Genomic DNA, 22,618 nt, shown 5'->3' with positions numbered 1-22,618 from the left:
GAGCACGATTTCTGTTCTCATCCTGAAGCAAAGTTCTTAACCTGAAGCACTATTTCTGGGTTAGCGGAGTCTGTAACCTGAAGCGTATATAACCTGAAGCGTATGTAACCCGAGGTACCACTGTAAATAAATTACACGGGAGCATTGAAAAACGCGACTCCCCCCCCCCCCCGCGATCCTGCGGGAAAACGCAGCCGGGGGCGACGGGTGAAGCCTCCCTCCCAACGCCCCGCGGGCTCGCCGGCGAAGGGCCGAGAAGGGTGGGGGGCCGGCAGGCGGGAAAGCAAGCAAGGGCGGAGCGGCCTGGCCGGTGGCGGAAGGGGCCGGGCGAGGCGGGCCGGGTTTCCGCGGCGGAAGGAGAGGCGGCTGCCTTGAGCGACGGAGGCCCCGCCAGGAGTGGCCGCGGGAGCAGCGATCGGTGAAACCGTTGGCCTGGCGGCCTCGGCCCGCTGCCAGGTGAGCTGCCGCCCGTTTGCTTTTGCTTTTTACCTCAGCGCCTCGCCGGGCGCTCGCTGGTGAAAGGCTGAGGGAAGCCAGGCCAGGCTGGGTAGGCCTCGCGCGGGACTAAAACTGCTGCGTATTTATATATGCAGCGCATCTTTTTGAGCTCCCGAGACATGTAAGGGTGAGGAAATGCTGGATTGAATACATGGCATGGCGGGTTTGCTTGTTTGTTTGTTTTTAAATTAACCAAAGCTCAGTTTTAAAGCAAACTTTAATCTGTGGTGTTGGCTTTTTTATTTTATTTGTATTTTTTGGTAATCGTTCTTGCTTTCATTTCCAGTACGCAAAAAAACCAATGGTCACAACGATATAGGGAAAAGGGGGGGGGGGAGAAGAGAGGAGGGTCGTATTACAACAAAATAGCATTATAATTCCAGACTATTGTTCTTCATAAGCGTGTTATCCGATAATAGTTTTTTTCCAAAGGAAACCGTGAGAAGAGGGCGGCTGCTGGCCATGTTGCTTTAATTTGATGTATTCAATAAACAGATGCCAAACTTCAGAAAAAGTTGTGCTTTGTTTTTTGATAGCGTAGCATTCAGGTATAATTTGTTCACTTTCCATTAAAGCGGTGGTCCAGAGCTGCACATCTATTGCATCATAAGGAGACTCGTGTTACATTTAGGACTCTTCCACACTTAACGTTTACTCTGCATTTCTAGGCACGGCTCCACAATTTAAAGCTTCCTGTCCAAGCCGCAAAAACCTGCTCTTTAGTGCTGAATCGGAGCAAATCCACTTAAAACCCGAATTGCCATTTGCTCCGATTTAGGGGTACAGATTGGGTTTTCCTGGGAAAAGTGGCAGAGAGAAGAAAAGTGCCTGGACACGGATTGGGAAAGTGCAGGGCAAAAAGTTAGTGTGGATGATCCCAAAAATACATGTGCCATTAACTGTCAGTCTTGCCAATTAAAGTTGATCCCTCCCAGCAATATATTCAACTGGGGCTGCAACGCTTGTTGTCAGCCCTAGTTTCAAGTGAGGAAATGGTGGGATATTCAGTAAATAAACAAATTACCTGCTGCCTTGCAGGACATCTTTGGGAAAAGAAAAGGCCAAGGAGTAAACCCTACACAAATCCAGAGTGGAGTCTCTAAAGCGGATGGTTGGATGTCGTCTTATACACTTTCTGCCAATTCCTGCAGCCAAGCTGGTGCCAAACGTATTGCTCTGCTTCCCTTTGGACCACATCAGCAAGGCAGAGAGGGGGGTCTTGTCCTCTGGGCAGTCCAGGACCTCCATGCACACTGCTCCCTAAGGAGGTCACTTTGGTGCTGCTAATGCAACAATAAGAATTGGGAGGGGCGGCAGCAGTTATTAATTGCTGGCCTCTGCAGACACGGCAGGTGCTGTGATTCTCCAGTACTTTGACTTCACCCCTGGAGGCGCACTCTATTTCTGTTGAGACAGACGGATGACAACAAATAAATAAAATATGAAAGACATTAAAACATTTGCCTTTAGTGGTGTGTCAGTTTCTTTTATGCAGGTTCTCAGAAGCAAATGGCAACTTCTACAATGGTGGGTACTGGTCTTGTTTCAGTGTCCAATGCTTTGAGAGAGATGTTTATTGCTTAACTAATTTTCTCCCTCTGTGTGTGTGTGTTGATCTGCATCCTGAACAATTCTGTCTTGTGTTTCAGAACTTTGCTGAATTTCTTCGGCCAGAAGCTATCCTGCAAGTGAAAAGTTTTTGTCAAGAGTCTGCTTGAATGTAGGAAAAGAAGTGCTTGATGGTTGACAAAGAAATTTCCACACAAGGTAGACCTAAAGCCAAGTAAGCTTTCAATGCAAACTCACTCTGGAGCTGTAAGCATTGGCTTTATGTGATCACTTCAGACATTTCCTTGTGTTAAGATGCTGCCCATTTCTGGGTAGGACCTTATTTCAAGTGCTGAATATTCCTTTTTTAAAATGAAGCTTTAGTGGATGAAGGAGCTTGCAAGATTGAGTTTAATTTTGTGAAGTTGTCCATCAAGATACAGCTGTAGACGCTCCTGCTGTGTGGTCATTGGGAGATCCGGCGGAACCACAGGGAGCCCCTCAGAAGGCAGCCATGGAGAAAATGGCTAGGGTGACCACTGCCCTTGGTGGCAATACCATCACTGGACGGACCATGTTCTGCCACCTGGATGCCCCTGCCAATGCCATTAGTGTATGTCGTGATGCTGCCCAGGTAGTGGTAGCTGGGCGTAACATCTTTAAGATCTACTCTATAGAAGAAGACCAGTTTGTGGAGAAGCTGAACTTGCGTGTTGGCCGCAAGCCATCCCTGAACTTCAGCTGTGCCGACGTGGTGTGGCACCAGATGGATGAGAACTTGTTGGCCACAGCAGCCACCAATGGCGTCGTCGTGACCTGGAACCTCGGCAAACCATCTCGTAACAAGCAGGACCAGCTCTTCACCGAGCACAAAAGAACAGTTAACAAGGTGTGCTTCCACCCCACGGAGGTATACATGCTTCTCAGTGGATCCCAGGATGGCTACATGAAATGCTTTGACCTGCGCAAGAAAGATTCTGTTAGCACATTCTCAGGTAAGGAGTCATTTCTGAATTCGCTGTGCCTGGCTCTTAACACTCTCAGCAATGGTCAAGAGTACCTTTTTCTAGTTACACCTAGTCAAAGGGCAGTGCTATGAGTTTGTTGGGGCTGGGCCGAAAGCAAGGTGTGACCAAATTATTGAGAGAGAATCTGATTTGGCCCTTGAGCCTCAAATCTGTTGTGCTAGAGTATGATTACAGATGGTGAGTGTCATCTAGATGAGCCATATATGAAACTTGCTAAATATGCTGTCTGTTGCATTATCTTTCAGGTCAATCAGAAAGTGTCCGTGACGTCCAGTTTAGTATACGTGATTACTTTACCTTTGCTGCAACCTTTGAGAATGGAAATGTTCAGCTGTGGGACATCCGCCGGCCTGACCGCTACGAGAGGATGTTCACAGCCCATAATGGGCCTGTATTCTGTTGTGATTGGCACCCGGAAGACAGGTATGGACAGCACACTCCTTTTTTCCCTATGGCACTATCTCAAGTTGTACACTAGGATTCTCTGTTCTGTAGCTTATCTTTCTCTGTTCCCTGCCCGTAGAACATACTTCCTTCTTAAATATGCAGTTTTCTCTTCCTATTTTTAAACATTATTTTAGACAGCCATGGAGAATTTACTGTTCTTAAGATTGCCTTCCTCAAGTAAAAATCTTCCGTGTAGTGCTTTGTTTTTAAGCATTATATTACAAAAATGCATCTTAGAAAGCTCAAAGCTCTTTCTCCAAGAGCTTGTTTTTGTTAGTATGCTGTATAAATTATTTTCCTAAATTTGAAATTCTAGGCTAAGAACTACAGCATAGGTTCCTAACTTGTGGCCCTTCAGATGTTGCTGACGTCTAGCTCCAGTCATTCCTGACTAGGGGCCATGCTGGCTAAGGCTTATGGGAGCTGTAGCCCAACAGCATTTTGGGATGTATGAAGGTTTTGTCATGCAGATAAGAAAAGAAGATACACAGGTGTGTGAGAGCAAGGATTGGGATGTGTGCTCACCTCACCCCTCACTGTCACTGATGACTTCACTATAAGCCCTCAGGAGTAGAGACATGGGGGGCTCCAATTCCCATCAGCTCCAGCCAGCATGACTCCTGGTCAGCCATGATGGGAGCTGTAGTTGAACATATTTGGAGGACCACAGGTTAGCCCCTCATACTTTAGCAGTATTGTGAGTTGGTAGCTGGGTATACGGTCAGTGTAGATCATGTATAAGAAAAGTGGTGGTTGCCGAACTGTTTACTGGCCACTTAAGCTTCTCTTCTCTTCATCTAGGGGCTGGTTGGCCACAGGGGGCCGAGACAAGATGGTAAAGGTCTGGGACATGAACACCAACCGGGCCAAAGAGATATACTGTGTGCAGACAATAGCCTCTGTGGCAAGGGTCAAGTGGCGGCCTGAATGCAAACACCACATTGCCACATGCTCCATGATGGTGGACCACAACATCTATGTGTGGGATGTACGTCGGCCTTTCATCCCCTCTGCCATGTTTGAGGAACACAAAGATGTCACCACAGGGATTGTGTGGCGTCATCTCCACGATCCTTACTTCCTCCTGTCTGGCTCTAAGGACAGCACTCTTTACCAGCATATCTTCAAGGATGCCATCCAGCCTATTGACCGGGCTAACCCTGAGGGGCTTTGTTACAGCCTCTTTGGGGACCTGGCTTTTGCTGCCAAGGAGAGCCTCATCTCCTCTGATTCTAACCGTAAGCGTGATCGGCGCCATCCTATCTTCTTCAAGCGCAAGCTAGACCCCACAGAACAGTTTGAGTTCATCTCCTCTTCCAGTGCCCTAAGTGTATTTGAAGCAGACACAGAGTGTGATGCTGGTAGCATGGACTGGTTTGTGCGGACCGCCAAGCAGTATGTGCTGACAGGGAGACCGCTGGCAGAGCTGTGTGACCATAATGCCAAAGTAGCCAAAGAGCTCAAGCGCAACCAGGTAAGGGCTCCCTTTGTGCAGGAGTTATTCGCATATACTTTGGTAGATTTGGGGAGGGGGCTACAACATATCCTAGTCCCAATAGGCACCCAGGAAGGAGATGCCATGGTTGATTGTATTGGAATCCAAACCTGCAGCATGTATGTTCAACTCAGAGTACCAGAAGTCTCTTTGCTGAAGTTGGCGGCTTGTGATAAAGCCAGAACATGGGCCTGAATTAGAGCCTTAAGTCAAGTGCGGGGATACTATGGCTTTTCTGATGTTGGACTCCCAATTCCCATCAGCCTCAACCAGTGTTGCCAGTGGCTGAGGATAATGGGAGTTATTGTCCAGTAACACTTGGGGCTCTAGTCAAGTAACTTTTACTTAGAATAGGCCCATTGAAATGAATAGTCAAGACTAATTTTAATTCCAGTGAGTCTGCCTTGAGTGCAATTGATAGAGGGCCGTAAGTTTCCCATTCCTGCCTTAAGTGGCACAAGGAGAATGTGTAGTGAGCAGAAGTCTATACTTGTAGTATTTTATAAGAGACCTTATAAATCCAGAGATATTATACTTCCTACCAGTTGCCGATCATAAGGTCGGCGGTTCGAATCCCCATGATGGGGTGAGCTCCCATTGTTCGGTCCCAGCTCCTGCCCACCTAGCAGTTCAAAAGTACGCAGTGCAAGTAGATAAATAGGTACTGCTCCAGCAGGAAGGTAAACGGCGTTTCCGTGTGCTGCTCTGGTTCGCCAGAAGCGGCTTAGTCATGCTGGCCACATGACCCGGAAGCTGTACGCCGGCTCCCTTGGCCAGTAAAGAGAGATGAGCGCCGCAACCCCAGAGTCTTCCACAACTGGACCTAATGGTCAGGGGTCCCTTTACCTTTACCAGTTGTAGAGGCTGATGTTGCATGTGTTATTCCTCTGCTGTGAACTAAGTCTCAGTCCTGAAATTCCTGAGAGAGAGCTAGGAGTTTCCTGGCATGTAAAGAGGAGTCCAGGGCTATGTTCAGCCCCTCTCCCATAAGACATTACCTGAAATTGTTTTGGTGGTGTGTGGTGGCCTATAGCCCATTACCTTACTCTTTGTGTCTCATTTGCCTCTATTCCTTTTCCTTAGCTGAAAGACATGGTGTTGATAGTTTAACTCTTTCTGTTCTTTCTCTTATTTGTCAGGTTGCTCAGACATGGACCATGCTCCGAATTATTTACTCTAGCCCTAGCACTGTGCCCTCTTCAAACCTTAATCACAGCATTGGGAAGAGTAGTTCCAGCCTTCCACTCATGAACAGGTAAAAAAGGCTTCAGCATCCTTGATCTTGGTTGTGAGATGGGAGGTAGAATGTTGACTGTGGCAAATGTAGGTGGGCTGGTTGCATGAGAGGTCTCATTTACACATTACCAGCACCATTTGCATTAAGCAGAGTGTTCATCTGGTTAAAAGTAAGACGACCCGCATTTCCACTCTTGAGCCCTTGCAAATAGGGCATACTACAGGGCAGAAAAAAATGCACCTTGCTGATAAGTTCAGAAGTGCTACCGGTCTCTCAGTAGATTCTCATGTGAGCCGTGAGAAAAATTCAACTCAAAATCTTAATGATACAATATTTGTGTGGTTACTTGGTTACCAACCAGGAATTGCAACCAGTGGGGGACTTGGATGTTGAAGGGAAGCTGGAAGCATCAGGTTTTACCTGGGTGTAACACAGATTTGTGTTTCTCTTCCAGCTTTAACTTGAAAGATATTCCTTCTGGGATAGGCAGTGAGTCAAGGATGGAGAGGAGCAAGGGAGAGAACCGACCTGAAAACATCCTCATGGATTCTTCCTCCACACTGATCAATAACGATGGTGAGAATGGTGACATACCTCTCCCCCAACCCTGCATAGAAACCTAAGAACTGTTTCTCACTCCCTTCTCTGCTTCCCTCTTTTTTTTACTCTTGGATATCTAGAGAACGAAGAGACTGAAGGCAGTGATGTCCCTGCAGATTATCTCCTTGGGGATGTGGAAGGAGATGAAGATGACCTGTACATGATAGACCATGAGAATCCTCACAGTGAGTGTATATACTCTTGAGAACTGTTGGTCCTTCCTGTTCCCCTTTCTGTGTTGAGTGGAATTGTTTATCTTTCCCCGTCTGCCTTCCCTCTCACGGGTCCATGTTTTCTTAACAGCTGAGGAGCAAGAGTACATCCTTCCCCAGGAGGCCTTTCCTTTGCGTCATGAGATTGTGGACAATCCCTCTGCACTGGATCACTTACAAGACAAAGCAGACTCCCCACATGTCAGTGGCAATGAGGCAGAGACTGTGTCGCTGACACCTGTGGAATCTTTCTCCCTGATCTCCATCTCTCACTCTCTGTATGACAGCCGTCTGCCTGCTGACTTCTTCAGCCCCATTGTCCGTGACATGTTGCTCTTCTATGCTGAACAGGGGGATGTGCAGATGGCGGTGTCTGTACTTATCGTGTTGGGGGATCGTATCCGGAAGGAGATTGATGACCAGGCACAGGTACCTCTCTGTTCTATATTTTAGGATTAGGATTGGGGGTCATAATTACCAGATACCTGCTGAAAGCTGCACACTCAATAAGGAGCCCATACCAATCCACAAAAACTCCTATCCTGTTGCGCCTCCTCCTAACTGTTGCTGCCTATTCACCTGCCCTCCCCAAGCGAGCAAGCAGCAAGAGATACAAGGAGAAGGAGTAGTAAGCTCTGCACAACTTATCCTCTGTATCTATCAGAGCTGGTGCTGATCAGGCACAGAAGGAGAGGCATGTGGAATGGGCAGTGGCCATGAGGAGGTCTGGGTCTGGTGAATGCCTGGATGGGAGTCTGCCCAGGATCCATTTATACTCCACCTTGAATTCCATGTTTACTGAAAGGCAGCAAGTGCGTGAAATAAAATAGCTGCTCTTCATGTTAATGCTTGTGGTAGTATATTAAATGGAATTGGTCTAGATTGTCTGGCTATCAAAACATACCTGCCAGTTATTTCCAATTTGACGGGCCACGGCCAACTTAAAAATATCCATCTGCAGAAGAGGAACATGGAAAGATCCATATGAATTTTGCGTTCTATTTCACCTGCATTAGAAGTTGTTCATAGACTTGAGTGCAAAAGGCAATATATGAGTATTTCAATAAAATAAAGGATTTGAGTCGCAGGAGAGAGGTTGAAAGAGATTTCTGGAGACGAATACTGTAAGTGACTTGTGTGCAATGCCTTAAAACCCCACAGGAACACTGGTACACTTCATACATTGACTTGCTGCAGCGCTTCCAGCTGTGGAACATCTCCAATGAGGTGATCAAACTGAGCACGTGCAGAGCCATCAACTGCCTCAACCAGGCCTCCACCACACTGCACATCAACTGCAGCAATTGCAAAAGACCCATGAGCAACAAAGGCTGGATTTGTGACAGGTGAGAGGCCTGTGCAGAGACACACTGTGTGCATGTATGCACATATAGAGGTTTTAGTTTTGTGACATACTGAGAATAATTATATGAATCTGCCTTATTCCAAGTCAGACAACTGTTCATCTGATCTGAAATTGCTTACTCTGGTGGCAGTAGCTTTCTGAGATCACAAGCAGGGGTGTTTTCCAACCTTCAAGACTGGGGATTGAACCTGGGATCTCCTGCACCCAAAGCATCTTAAATTATCGTCCCTCTTTTAAGTAGCACTTTGCATACATACTTCCTGATAAATAAAGCTGGAAGTGATTTTGTTTTCCAGGAGCTAAAAATCATTTTACCCCCACACTTGGATTACATGAAGGCTTTTGAAGCTAGGTGTGCCTTACTCGTTTTATCAGTCCATTATCATAGGTCACATCATATGATCTCCTATAAAACGAGTTATGTCCAAAGAAGGATGTAAAAAACGGCAGAATGGCCAGTTCTGGTGCTTTATTTTAAAAAAGTGTAAATTTACAGCACAGTGTGCAGAGCCTCACTGCCTTTACAGATGCGGAATGGACACCACAACTGAGAGGTCGTTATGACTTGTCAGCACCCAAGCAAATGTGTATATACATCCTTTATGCACAAAGCAGCATACGTCAATTTACCCATAACCTCCCATCACACCTGGTTGGTGAGGCCATAGGTAGCAGTTAGGCTTACAGATAGCTCCCCTCTCTGGGCTGAGAGCCCAGCATTCCAGGGTCCACTTGCATATATCAAAGCAAGTGAATATAAACATACACCAGCTCATTATTGCAACAACTACCAATTAATTGTAGCATTATAATGCACCTCCCAATAGTGGGGGGAAATGAATTGGTATATAATTTCAGGTGAGTCATGCACCTAACAGCTGCAGAGACTACAACTGCTTATCACATTCTATTTATTTTTTGTATTTCTTACAATTATATCCTACCTTTGCTCCAAGGAGCTTAGGCTGGCCTGCATGTTTCTCTCACACATGGCCATGCACCATTTTATTCATGCCACCAAGTAGGTTAGGATGAGTGAGCGTGATTGACTGAAGCTTCATGGCTGAGTGAGGGACTTGAACCTGGGTCTCCCTACTCCTTGTCCATCAGTAATCACGTTAGCTCTCATTGGGACTCTTATGTTCCAGGATCTGTGTTGCATTTGACTGCTAAGATAAGTCATTTTCTTCTGGTTGATTCATTCTGTGGTCTCGTTTCAGATGTCGGCAGTGTGCCAGCATGTGCGCTGTGTGCCACCACGTAGTGAAGGGTCTGTTCGTGTGGTGCCAGGGCTGCAGTCATGGTGGCCACCTGCAGCACATCATGAAATGGCTGGAGACCAGTTCCCATTGCCCTGCAGGCTGTGGTCATCTCTGTGAATACACCTGAACCTAATGGGAGTCTTTGTCCGCTGGAAAGCAAAACCTTGACGCACTGGCTGCTTAGAACTGGCACTGAGCTCTGTTTATGGGAGGCATTAGAGGCATAGTTGCACAAGAGAACTTAGTGAGTAGGATACTGTGAAGGAAAGGTGACCTTCGTTACTTCACAAAAAGCAGTGAAACTTTAAACGCTCAGGCGATTCTTCTTGAAAGCTTCTGGTCACTTACATTCTCCCCCTTTTTTACTGCTGCATAATACATTTTTTTTGTTATCACAATTCTGCACAAACCTACTTCTTAATGAGCCAAGATGGCACCATGAGACACTTTTGAGTTTCATTCCACTTTTTATACTGAATTAAAAGAACACAGTGAACTTTACTGCTTGCTGCTTTCTATAGAGTTCCCGAATCCTTTTGCATAAATGCTCCTAAAATTAGTGAGCTATGGCACAGCATCTGAATTTCTTCCTCAAAGAGGAAATCTCTTTCCAGGATATGTATTCAGCTGTGTAATTTTAAGCAACATTTAAATTTCCTGCTCCCAGATGCAGAGCATAAACCACTGGCCAGCAAGGGAATACTATATTTGTTACCACTTTTAGAACTTTGTAGTAAATTGCAGACTGATAAAATGCGAGAACTGGAGTTCTCTAAAGATCATCTTAACGAGCTTCTGCAAGTCAAGGAAGAAATGGTTATGACTATTACTTAGAAGTAAGTCCTATGATGTTCAGTGGAGTTGACTCCCAGTGCATTAGTTTGCCATATTGGTCTTCCTAGCAGCAATAAGAAGACAAAAAGTACAGCTATATCTTCTGTGGTGGGAGCACCTAATGATGTCAGTGCCTAGTGTCATGAGGAGATAGGCGATCCAACAGGATCTTGGTCCTAAACTGTGAAGGGCTTTAAAGGTCAATACCAACTTATTAATTAACATAAGGCAAATTGGAACTACTTCACATAATATCTAACAAGTGCCAAGTCAAACAATATTGTTGTTTTCCCCCTGGTCTTTGGTACTGCTATTCTTTCCATTTAATCTGAAACATCAGCCTTCCATGCTACAGGATAGCATAGTTGGTCAAGTTCAGTATATTGATCCAAATGATCCCTAAATCTTGGTGCTGCTTGCCTGGCCAGTTATTCCTACCCTATGCCCATGCTGCTGCTCTAAGCTTTATATCTCATCCCATGCCCTTAGGAGATGTAAAAATAATCATCTGTTGGCGAGTTGAAAAATTAAATATGGATTAGATCAGAAGCAGCCAGCATTCATATCGTAGGCAAAAGAACTGTTTCAATGTTCAATATAATGTGCTGCCGTTTTATTTAAATGGTTTTTAATATCTCAGGATATAAATTAGGACAATCATGAACAGATTACATTCTGGTTCACCCTCAGTTTGAGATGTTTAAATTGTGGCCCACTGTGAGTCAAAAGCTGTCTACGCATCAATTAAATTTATTTTAAATTGTGTGGGGAAGGGTATCCAAACCTCAGGTGCTGCTGCCGACTGTGAGCAGGACCACGTTGCTTCAGAGGACAGCCAAGATTCTAGAACCTGGTCATGTCAAGGGTCTCATTATGGGAGGGATTCTGGAACCTCTGAACCAATCACACCCTTTTTCCAAGAGGAGGGTTAAGTGGAAGGCCTGGCAGCTCTTTGTGCTGCCTCCCCCCACCTTGAAAAAATGGATGATGCCTCTGCTTCGGCGGGGTACTCCCACCGCCACATGGAGAGGAAGATGAGTGCGATGGCTTGTACAGTCTTCAACGAACTTCGACTGGAAGGGAAGCTCTGTGACGTGATCATCAAGGTCAATGGGTGCGAGTTCAATGCCCACAAGAACATCCTCTGTAGCTGCAGCTCCTATTTTAGGTCAGTGCTTCGAACAGGCAAGAGTTGGTTTCTCTGGCAAAATTCCCAGGAATATGTCTTGATTTAAGGGCTCGTTTTATTCAGTAATAGATGCTTGAGTTCCTGCTGTCTTCAAAGATGTGGTTGGCTGCTGGTTCACCCTCTCTGTTCCAGATTGCAGTTGTGTGGAAGTCATAACCACTAATTAGTAGGTTGACAGGCAGTTGAAATTTATTAGTTGTTCATCTGCCTTTTAACTGATCAATTAAACTCAAATAAGTGATCATATTGCCAAAACCACCGAATAGGTTCCCATTTAAATGATAAATTTAGTAAAACAAAAACTACCAGAATAGTTGAGAACCATATTATAATGTAACGTTCATTCTCTGTTACAGCAACATTTAATCAAATTGTCTTAAAAGGTAAATGAGTGTGTTCTTAACTCATGTCCACCAATTAATAGTTTCAGGTTGTGTCTTCAAGTCAAGGGGATGCCAAATGGCATCCAAAAGCATAATTCAGAAGCAGAGTCTTTTATCAAAGCCAAATAAGTCAAGAAGAAGGTTAATGAAATCCCACAGGATAGGAATAAAGTAGAAAAGACAGGAGGGGGTAAGATTGTCTAGGTTTCTAATTTGTTTGAACAGTGGATTCCATAGCAAGGATTTGCTTGGATAATGAGACCCTACCATCCTTGGCTTTTCATGCCCATCTAGGATAAAATACAGAGCCCACACTACTTCTGAGTCATTACTGACTTGTAGTATTGGGAGACTCACAGTGCTATTTGAGCAAACAGGGTTTTTGTTTAATATCTGGTTGGCTCTGTTGAGTAACGGTTTCTGAGATTTTGCTGATACAGTCAAGTGACTGTACTTCTTGCCTTAGGAGCAAAATCTTGTCGCATTATCAGCCCAGTAGCTACTGAGGACCCAACTCTTCTAGCCCAAGGAAGTTATCAAATGTGAGCTGGAATATGTTTCAGTTGAGGTATGTAGAGTACTAAAATAATAAGCTGCCAATGCACCAACATGACAAGAGCTGTCATTGTCAACAATAGTTTACACTGGCAACCAAGTCCACAGGTTGAAGCCATGATGTGCCTCTTGATGTGCATTCCATCTGTTGCAACTTTTATTGCACCCCAGACCTGATGTTAGACAATCTGGTCTGAATATTTATTTTTTGTTTAGTTTTTATTTATTTTTTGGCAGTCTGGCCTAAAGATGGGTGTGGTTACAGTGTCAGCATTGTAGACAGGTGCTGCCTGTTCATAGGAACTAGTGCAAGGTTGCTCAATCTTGCATTGAATTCCTAGTCAGGCAGGTGTGCCCTAAACACTAAAACAGATCACCTCAACTTTCTAAGCATCTGGGTAGGCATGTCTAAACAAGAATGTTTTTAGCAGGTGCCAAAACAAGTACCATGAAGGCGTCTGCTTGATCTCAATAGCCAGGGAGTTCCAAAGTGCAGGCGCTGCCACACTAAACAATTGAGTTCTTACAAATGCCAAATGGGTATTACGTGGCACCTGTAGTAGTGCCAATTCCTGTTCAACTTTTAGAAGCAGTATGAGGCTTGCAGCTGTCATGAGCACCAAAAAGTTGTGGGGATTGCTATAGAGGTTCAGCGGGTTAGCTGGAGGATCCCGGTGGACCCAACACCATCCCCTTGAGGAACAGGACCCCAAGACGCAACAAAGACCAATGAGAAATAGTTGTGTTCTTTTTCAGAGCTCTGTTTACCAGTAGCTGGAACAACTCAGAGAAGAGAGTATATAATATTCCTGGCATAACCCCAGATATGATGAAACTCATTATCGAATACGCCTACACAAGGACAGTGCCCATCACCGTGGACAATGTGGAGAGGCTTCTTGTGGCTGCTGACCAATTTAATGTGATGGGCATCGTCAGGGCTTGTTCTGACTTCATGAAATGCCAGCTGTGCCTGGAGAACTGTATTGGTATCTGCAAATTCACAGAGTACTACTTCTGTCCGGAGCTGCGGCAGGCGGCCTATATGTTCATCTTGCACAACTTTGAGGAGATGGTAAAAGCGTCTACTGAATTCCTGGAGCTCTCGGTCAATGAGTTTAAAGACATCATTGAAAAGGACGAACTCAATGTGAAACAGGAAGACGCCGTCTTTGAGGCCATCCTCAAGTGGATTGCCCACGATCCCACAAACCGAAAGCAGCACATGGCAGTCCTGCTCCCTAAGGTTAGCCCTTTTAAATATCTTGGGGGTCCATCAGGTATCTAGGACCAGATTTAACTAAATACTTGTGCTAGAAGGAGCCAGTGCAAGGACTCCCATTAGCGCTGCAGGGCTCCCCCCCTTCTCCCCACTGTGCCTCCCTCCATAAGCTCTGGGGGTGGTTTGGGAGAACCCCCAGAATGGCACACAGGGAGGAGGGGGGGAATCGTTCCATCTGGCAAGCAGAACTGTGTGAGCTGACGGAACGGTTGTAATAGTGTGGTGTTGAATCCCACCCCTTATGTCTCCAGATCTACAGTGCTGGCTAACTTCCCAACCAGCTTCATATAATGGCTGTGTGCTACCTTTGGTGCAAGAGGCAGTATGCCAATTGCTGCTGAATGCCAATTGCTGGGAATCCTAAGTGGGGAGAGCTGTTGTACTCGGGCTCTGCTTGCAAGGTTCCCATAGTCATCTGGTAGGCCACTCTTAAGAGCAGGATGCTGATTAGATGGGCCATAGGCCTGTTCTAGGAGGCTCTTAGGCTGTTATGTATGTCGCCCTGAGTTTCATTCATGTATTTATTCTTGAAAAACTGCTGTTGCTACAAGTCACTGGGAATCACAAGTGGGGAGAGTGCTGTTGCACTCAGGTCCTGCTTGTGGGCTTCCCGTTGGGGCAGCTGGCTAACCACAAGGATACAAGCGTCATAATTTGGGGGAGAGCTGTAGCTCAGTGGGAGGGCACCTGCATCACATGCACAACACCCCACTTCTCAAAACAGTTCATGCAAAAATCAAAATCTAAATACAGTAGTACAGTAACAATATCCAATAAGCCATGTAGTATCACTGAAACATAACATCGCAAAACTAATAATCGGCAATTAATGCAGCTGGTGGAATCTTCTGTTGGTGATCCAGTGAATTCTTGGCAGCCAGGGTTTCAACCGTCCTGGATGCTGCTGAGTCCCAAAACATCAGTTGGACAAATACCAAACAGTTGCTGTCCTAATGCCTGTACTGCAATAAAATAAAATTATTACGTTGGTAGAAGGAGGATTGCTGCTCTCTGGATCCTCCAGTAAAAAGAAAGTGTTCATAACTGGTCTCCTAATTGATTAGGATGTTATAAATCATAGCATCAGCTCTGCATAACATAGTTTTTCTTCATGTCATGGAGACCTTCACTGTGATCTCACTGCTAGACAGTTCAATGCAGCTTTAGTTATACTCCTCCACCTTCCTGAGAGGATACCACTTCATAATAAGACTCCTGTAACACAGTGGCCAAGGTTTACAGGCTGAGTGATGGTGGCGAAACAGACCTGTCTCATGAACTTGAGAATAATAAGGCAGGAATGTGCCTCGTTCCTATTACGCTTCTTGTTTAGCACCAGTCCTTTTCACTCCCCTCTCTGTAGGTACGCCTGGCCTTGATGCATGCTGAATATTTTATGAACAATGTCAAAATGCATGACTATGTGAAGGATAGCGAGGAGTGCAAGCCCATTGTTATCGACGCCCTGAAAGCCATGTACGATCTCAACATGAACGGACCATCTAGCTCCGACTTCACCAACCCTCTGACGAGACCCCGTCTGCCGTACGCCATTTTGTTTGCCATTGGCGGCTGGAGCGGTGGGAGCCCAACCAATGCCATCGAAACGTATGACGCCCGTGCAGACCGCTGGGTGAACGTCACATGCCAGCAGGAGAGCCCCCGGGCGTACCATGGTGCCGCCTACTTAAAGGGCTATGTCTACATCATTGGGGGTTTTGACAGTGTGGACTACTTCAACAGCGTCAAGCGATTTGAGCCTGTCAAGAAGACGTGGCACCAGGTTGCACCCATGCACTCACGACGCTGTTACGTTAGTGTCACCGTCCTTGATAACTTCATCTATGCCATGGGTGGCTTTGACGGCTATGTGCGTCTCAACACAGCTGAGAGGTATGAGCCCGAGACCAACCAGTGGACCTTGATAGCCCCCATGCATGAGCAGAGGAGTGATGCAAGTGCTACAACCCTGTATGGAAAGGTAATGAGAATGAAAGTAAAAGGTAAAGGGACCCCTGACCATTAGGTCCAGTCGTGACCGACTCTGGGGTTGCGGCGCTCATCTCGCTCTATGGGCCGAGGGAGCCGGCGTTTGTCCGCAGACTGCTTCCGGGTCATGTGGCCAGCATGACTAAGCCGCTTCTGGCAAACCAGAGCAGCGCACGGAAACGCCGTTTACCATCCCGCCAGAGCGGTTCCTATTTATCTACTTGCACTTTTGACATGCTTTCGAACTGCTAGGTTGGCAGGAGCAGGGACCAAGCAACGGGAGCTCATCCCGTCACAGGGATTCGAACCGCCGACCTTCTGATCGGCAAGTCCTAGGCTCTGTGGTTTAACCCACAGCGCCACCTGTGTCCCTATAAAGTAGGCCAGTGTTTATAAAAGGTAACCAGCTGCTAAGGCAAACAGGTCACAGGGATGGATGTGAAACTTTAGGGGGGTTGCCTCCAAGAGAAGAAATTAAATATTAAGGGAAGATTAGGAAATGAGGTTAGACTGATGTCCACAAGGCCCCTCACCATCCTGAGCTGCTTTCTAAACTACCCCCCTTTTCCAGCCTTTGTTCCTTTCTGTAAAGATGACAACAATACAGGTATCGTAAACCTGGTTTTAGGACAGAGGAAAAATAGCAAAACTTAATGACACCAAGCTCTGTTTTCTTTTTAATCAAACCCACATGGAAATACTGTGGAAATGCAAAACAGTTGCTTTTGATTGATAATGAACCAGAGGGGGGGAGGGATGAGGGATCCATAAACTGAACCTCAGTTCAGATAAGATGACGGTGTTGTGAGTTGGTGGCTCATGTGGTCTGAGAGGTGGTGATCACTGCAGTGTGAGGAGTGTTGCTGTATTTGGCCTTATCTAGAGAGACCCAAGTGGCCTCTACATCTTGAAATTCCTTTTACCAGCTGAGGCTGGTGCACCAGCTGTGACCCCTCCTGGATGACAATAGCTTGGCCACAGTTATCCACACACTGGCAACATCTTGTTTAGAACACTGCAATGTCATGTACATGAAATTGCCTTTGAAGATGCTTTGAAACCTCATTTAGTGCAAAATATAGCAGTATGTTCATTAACTGGGACCACTCATGTAGAACATATTATGTCAATCTTAAATCAGCTACATTAACTGTTTCTGTTCAGAATGGAAAGTTCTGATTTTAACCTAGACATCCTTAAATAGCTTAGAGCCCCAGTGCAAAAACCTGTCCAGCCTTTGAGAATATCCCTGCTCTGCCATCAACTGAAGTAATAAACATCTTTATTTTATTTTCGGTACCAGATGAAAATCTTTCTAGGCCTTTTAATGCTCCGTGTAGATTTTAAAAACCTTCAGTATCTCTTTGCAATGCTTATTATTGTGATAGTTTGCTTGGCAGTATTGTTTTATTGATGGATATACTTTTTTATTGCTTATATTGGTCGCCGCTCTGGGAACACTGTCAGATGAAGAGCAAAGCAAGATAAATGGTGGCAACTTGTGGCATCTTAAACCTTAACAAACGTATTATGGCATGAGTGGTTAGGAATTAGAGCCCTACTTCATCAGACACTATAAGACTTTCATTGTTTTTGTGCAGCAGCTATCTCTCTGGAAATGAAATGAAATAAATCAGCACTTGAGATCTCTTTTGAAAAAACAAAAAAAGATAACAATAAGCACTGCCAGCCACACATGTTTTGTCTAGTGAATCTCACGGTCAGGCGTCCTGGGAACCCCATCAGTTTCGGTGCTGTATCCATACTTGAGCAGTTCCTCTGATATAGGGCCATAAACTGAGCACAAATATTTAAGAATCTTAAATAATTTTAAGGAACAGGGCTGTAACTCAGGGGGTAAAGCATCCATTCAATCTCAGGCATCTGCAAGTAGGACTGGGAAAGACCTCTGAAACCCTGGAGAGCCACAGCTAGTCAGTGTAAACAATACTAAACTGGATGGACAAATAGTCTGATGCAGTGTAAGGCAGTTTCCAACGTCCTTTTCAATTTGGCTTCTTGTAATCCCTGCATGATTTCTGCCACATCTGGCTAGAAACAGCCCACCGGCCACATAAATTGACCTACCAGGTGCCGGATAAACCCAGCTGGCTTTGCAGTGTCAGGCAGGCTGTTACACAGAACATCTATTAAGCTGCTGGTGGACCGTCATATCAGGCATAAATGGCAAGTTGTGCAGGCCTGCTCTAACATCTTAAGCAATGAGAGGTTATCCATCCAGCTATTTCAACAGGAAAATCAACCTTGGTTTCTTTTAATATAAACCAGAGATGAAAAATCTGTGGTCCTCCAGCTGTTGTTGGACTCCATCTGCCATCATCCTTGGCCATTGGACATACCAACTGGGGCTGATGGAGTCCAGCAGCATCTGGAGGGCCACAGGTTCCCAAACCCTGATACAAACTTTTCAAGAGTATCCAGGGTAGGAGCTGGTGTGGGTTCCGTGGTCATAGTGGAACTATGGAGAATAAGCTTCAAATCCCTACATAGCCACAAAGCTCACTGAATGTCCTTGTCCCGTTCCCTCTCAGCCTAACATAGCCTCACAGTGTTGTTGTAAGAATTACATGGGAGGTACGACATACATTGCCTTGAGGTGCTTGGAGGAAGGCCAGGATTTAAAAATTGATAATCCACACTTAACAACAGTCATTTCTTCTCCCAAGGAATCACGGGAGCTGTAGTTTTACCCGGGGGCCTAGGAAGCCTGTGAGAGTTCTCAGTGCTTTCACCAAACTACAATCCCCAGGGTTTTTTGGAGGATACCATAACAACTAAAAAGCCATCAAACCAATACGCGTGTAAAGTGGACAGGGCCAACAATTCTCTCTACAATGGCACCAAATTTATTTCAACAATATTTTCACAAACCTATTTTTTGCTTTCCTTTTTTAAAAAAGGTCTATATATGTGGTGGGTTCAACGGAAATGAGTGCCTGTTCACAGCAGAAGTGTATGACGCCAAGATTGATCAGTGGAGCTTGATCGCACCCATGAGAAGCAGGCGAAGCGGCATTGGCGTGATAGCGTACGGAGAACACGTCTACGCAGTAAGGCCAGGGTCCTTTTGTGCCCGTAATGGCAGGCAAGCCTGCAGACCCTTTGGCAGTAAAGTTGTTGGAACAGTGCTGCCTCCCTTTGGTTTGGTGTAGACCAAGTGCTTGCCAAGCTGTTGCTCATGAACTGTATATATTTAAGGAAGTGGATAGGCACAAAATGGCAAGAATGCTGTAGCTTAGTGGTCTTCTGGGGGGCGTGGCGATCTTCTCAGCCTGGTATCAACACCTGGCGTCTTCAGGCAGCTACTGGGGTCTCAATGCCTGGCACTAAGACCTCCAAGCTGCAGCCTGTGCATCACCTGTGGTGATGGCAGCAGGGCCAGCCTTACTGCTTAAGATACATAGTATTTGGTAATCACTAAGTACATGCAGTTACACTCAATGTTGGGCCATTCTTTCAGGTGGTTCTGCTGAATCCTCATCCCACTTCTCACACCAAAGTTCTGTTCTGTTGTGGGAGGTTGCCAATGTAGGAAGTTGCCGACACACATTCTGAGATTACTGAATAGCAAAGAACACGTTACTTGGTTTGGTGCATATTATATAGCTCAGGTATCACTAATGCTAACTAGCGACATTACCTGTACCCGCACATCCTTTACAATTACCAAATACCATATATTACACCTATTGTTAGGCAAGATGTGGCAGCTTATAACCTGTGTTTCTGCATGGCCTCTGTGTGTAGTAGTGCATGTTTTCTTTGGGAAACATGCTTTGGGATCAGGGGCTACACTGAGAGCAAGGGAAACCTGAAAGCAGGGCCTCCAGTGGCTTGTCCATAGTTCACAGTGTTCCACTCTCTCCCATACATCAGTTTGATGCTGCGGGTTGCAACTATTGCTTCCACAGTCTCTCACTGAAGTTGGGGTCAAGCTCCTAAATCACATACTCCCAACACTACCATGCACTGCCATGTTTTTTTTGTGGGAGGCTTTTGCTGTTTCAACCTGCAGGTTGTATGGAAGGAAGAGAACTTCTGAGCATGTTCAGAGTGACTGTCCTTCCTTATCAAGGCAAAGCCATTTCATATGCTCCTGTATTAGGGGCACATGACTGGTCAGTTTAAGTCCTCATATACCACTTTTCGTTTTTAAAAAATTAAATGCCACCTGTGACCTCTGCCTAAATAATTTCAGCCTCTCCATGTCAAATTGCTTTTATGTATTGGGTTTTTTTTAAAAAAAAATCCATTAAAGTTTCTTATAATTCCAAAACACATACAAAACAATTTAAACCACAGAAATCCAAGCCACAGTGAAAAAGTCCTCAGCCTGACAGGGCTTTGATTCATATTGCTTGGGCTGCACCAGGAAGGAAATGGGGAAGTCAAAACAAACAGCTGAGTGCAGATATAATGGATTACATAGGAACACAGGAAGCCAGTGGCGTAGCGTGGGTTGTCAGCACCCGGGGCAAGGCAAGTAATTTGCGCCCCCTAACCCGGTAGGGGCAGAGAGCTGTGAGTGCGAGCGTGCCCCCCCATGTTGCGCCCGGTGCGGCCGGCCCCCCCTACACCCCCCATTGCTATGGCACTGCAGGAAGCTGCCTTATTCTGAATGAGACCATTGCTCTGTCCAGCTCACTACTGTCTACATTGACTGACTTTGCAGGGTTTCAGGCAGAGTTCCTTCTCAGTCCTACCTGAAGTTACCTGGGGTCTGATGCATGAAAAGCAGATGCTCTAGAATCCTTCTCCTGATTGCGTGTAGCCTATGGAATAACCATAGTTGCAAGCAGTTGTACACCAATTTAAGCATTTAAAGTGCTGTATTGGTGACCCGTACAGCAACCCTCTATAGCAGGTCTTTGCTTTTATCCCACCGTAAAGTTAAGGCTACAGTTGTAGTTTGCATATAGGGCATGTAGTGAGTCCATGCCGAGGTGTAATTTAAAGTAGGGAGTCAAATGCCTCAGTGAAGTCTTCTACTGAAACAATTTGTGTTGATTTAAACTAGTGCTATGCAAGCTTTCAGTGTGCACAGAAGACTTGATCAGATGACAACAACTCTCTTTTCTGGTCATTGGCCCCTATGGCAGCTTCCCTCTTGTGCCATCTTGTCCTTCATCTTGGGCAATAAAATGTCCTTCTGCACCAGCCCTGACTACTGCTATTGCATGGAACTGAAGGGAGTTTGGGCCCAGCATCTGCACAGTGCCTCCTTGATCTACCTGGATCAGTGGTCTGACTTGGTGTGAAGCAGCCGCCGCCACCACCTCCTCCTCTAAATGACTCCCTGTCTTTTTGCTGCCTCACAGGTGGGCGGATTTGACGGAGCCAACCGCCTTCGGAGTGCAGAAGCTTACAACCCCATCGCCAACACCTGGAGGACCATCCCAACCATGTTCAACCCTCGCAGCAACTTTGGCATCGAAGTGGTGGACGACCTGCTCTTTGTGGTGGGCGGCTTCAACGGCTTCACAACAACGTTCAACGTTGAGTGCTATGATGAGAAGACGGACGAGTGGTACGACGCCCACGACATGAGTATCTACCGCAGTGCCCTGAGCTGCTGCGTGGTGCCAGGGCTGCCCAACGTTGGGGAGTACGCTGCCAGGCGGGACAACTACGTGGGGTCAGCTCAGAGAGATGAGGTCAAGTACTCCTCATCCACAAGTACACTACCTGTGTGAAAAGCTCTCCTTGACTAATAAAGCCCTCTAGCAAGAACTATATGCACAGGTGGATTCACCTTTTTTCTCCCCCTCCACCTTAAGCTGTGAGACTGGTCCTTGTGGGTGAGCTGGTGGCATATGTCCCTCCCCTGCCCAGGACCTTAACCAATCCCATTCTTTTATCCTTTAGGAAGTCATAGAGCTGACCTATAGGATATGAACAAAGCTGTTGAGAACAGTGATGGGATTCAGAGAAGAGCCACGAAGGGGATAGAGGGATTTGCCATTTGTGCTGCTATTGCTCTGACACACAAAAAAGAGTAGTAGGGGAGGACTCTCAAGGCAATCGGAAATGTTAAAAAGCATGCAAAGGCTACTACTAGGAAAATGTTGATTGTGGGTTAGTCTTGCTTTATATGTATCCAGTGATATAGCTCCTACCCTCCATTCTGCCAGATGAAGAGCCATTTGTAAGTAGAAAGCTTGCATATTCCTGCCGCAGTAGAAGCTGATCCAATAAAACCCATTCAGCCAGACTACCCATTTTCCATTTCTTATTGAGAAGCAGTAACAGACCTTGCCAAGCAAAACAGGCATTCCACAAGATGTCCCTGTTACAATCTGTAGTTTTCTTTAGACACTTGGCTTACCTAGTTGCACTTAACAGATTTTATTTTTTAAATTTCAAAATATAGTAATTTTGGCACGATGTGTAATTTCTTAGGAGAATCTTAATAAACAGAAAAAGTATGGAGCACTGAATGTTTCTAATAGTTATGCCAAAACATTCCTAGGAATGTGCATCTGCCGCTGAAAGAGCAACCCTGCGCTCTGTCTCCTCTTCCCTAGCAATATGCATTGCTGCAGCTTGTGTGACCTCCCCATCATGAGTAGGTGGTGGAGTTGGGCTATATGTGCTGGCCCTACCTACTGTATCTTCATCCTCTGTCCTTCCACTCTTCCCTCCAGACCTCCACGCCTTAGACAGGAAGTCTGA

At 45.8% G+C, this 22,618-nt stretch overlaps 2 protein-coding genes across 6 annotated transcripts; both read left to right on the top strand.

The window, feature by feature from the left end:
- The first annotated feature begins 308 nt into the window (after window positions 1–308).
- WDR24 (WD repeat domain 24) lies at window positions 309–10,194 on the top strand. 3 transcript variants are annotated; one of them, XM_028705432.2, is made up of 10 exons: window positions 309–456; window positions 2,148–3,041; window positions 3,320–3,497; window positions 4,323–4,995; window positions 6,156–6,271; window positions 6,708–6,829; window positions 6,934–7,038; window positions 7,157–7,494; window positions 8,227–8,411; window positions 9,652–10,194. In XM_028705432.2, exons 2-10 carry the CDS (start codon window positions 2,561–2,563, stop codon window positions 9,818–9,820), a joined length of 2,367 nt encoding a protein of 788 aa, XP_028561265.1. In that variant the 5' UTR covers window positions 309–456; window positions 2,148–2,560; the 3' UTR covers window positions 9,821–10,194. The 3 variants fall into 3 exon arrangements, with proteins under 3 accessions (XP_028561265.1, XP_028561266.1, XP_028561267.1); XM_028705433.2 differs by lacking the exon at window positions 309–456 and adding an exon at window positions 492–625; XM_028705434.2 differs by lacking the exon at window positions 309–456 and adding an exon at window positions 507–619.
- A 150-nt stretch (window positions 10,195–10,344) lies between these two features.
- KLHL10 (kelch like family member 10) lies at window positions 10,345–22,157 on the top strand. 3 transcript variants are annotated; one of them, XM_028705438.2, is made up of 5 exons: window positions 10,345–10,529; window positions 13,411–13,900; window positions 15,300–15,917; window positions 18,847–18,996; window positions 21,265–22,157. In XM_028705438.2, exons 2-5 carry the CDS (start codon window positions 13,481–13,483, stop codon window positions 21,637–21,639), a joined length of 1,563 nt encoding a protein of 520 aa, XP_028561271.1. In that variant the 5' UTR covers window positions 10,345–10,529; window positions 13,411–13,480; the 3' UTR covers window positions 21,640–22,157. The 3 variants fall into 3 exon arrangements, with proteins under 3 accessions (XP_028561271.1, XP_028561269.1, XP_028561270.1); XM_028705436.2 differs by having other exon boundaries at window positions 10,345–11,695; XM_028705437.2 differs by lacking the exon at window positions 18,847–18,996 and having other exon boundaries at window positions 10,345–11,695.
- Window positions 22,158–22,618: the final 461 nt, after the last annotated feature.

Source organism: Podarcis muralis, chromosome 14, assembly GCF_964188315.1.
Source record: "Podarcis muralis chromosome 14, rPodMur119.hap1.1, whole genome shotgun sequence".
NCBI classification, from domain to species: Eukaryota; Metazoa; Chordata; class Lepidosauria; order Squamata; family Lacertidae; genus Podarcis; species Podarcis muralis.
This window is presented reverse-complemented; position numbering and strand designations above follow the sequence as displayed.

Coding starts and splice junctions, on each gene's coding strand:
- KLHL10 (XM_028705436.2), top strand. CDS start 11,508: ATGGATGATGCCTCTGCTTCGGCGGGGTACTCCCACCGCCACATGGAG. Junction 15,918..18,846: donor CTACAACCCTGTATGGAAAG/GTAATGAGAATG, acceptor TTTTTAAAAAAG/GTCTATATATGTGGTGGGTT. Junction 18,997..21,264: donor ACGGAGAACACGTCTACGCA/GTAAGGCCAGGG, acceptor GCTGCCTCACAG/GTGGGCGGATTTGACGGAGC.
- WDR24 (XM_028705432.2), top strand. CDS start 2,561: ATGGAGAAAATGGCTAGGGTGACCACTGCCCTTGGTGGCAATACCATC. Junction 6,830..6,933: donor CACACTGATCAATAACGATG/GTGAGAATGGTG, acceptor TTGGATATCTAG/AGAACGAAGAGACTGAAGGC. Junction 7,039..7,156: donor AGACCATGAGAATCCTCACA/GTGAGTGTATAT, acceptor TTTTCTTAACAG/CTGAGGAGCAAGAGTACATC.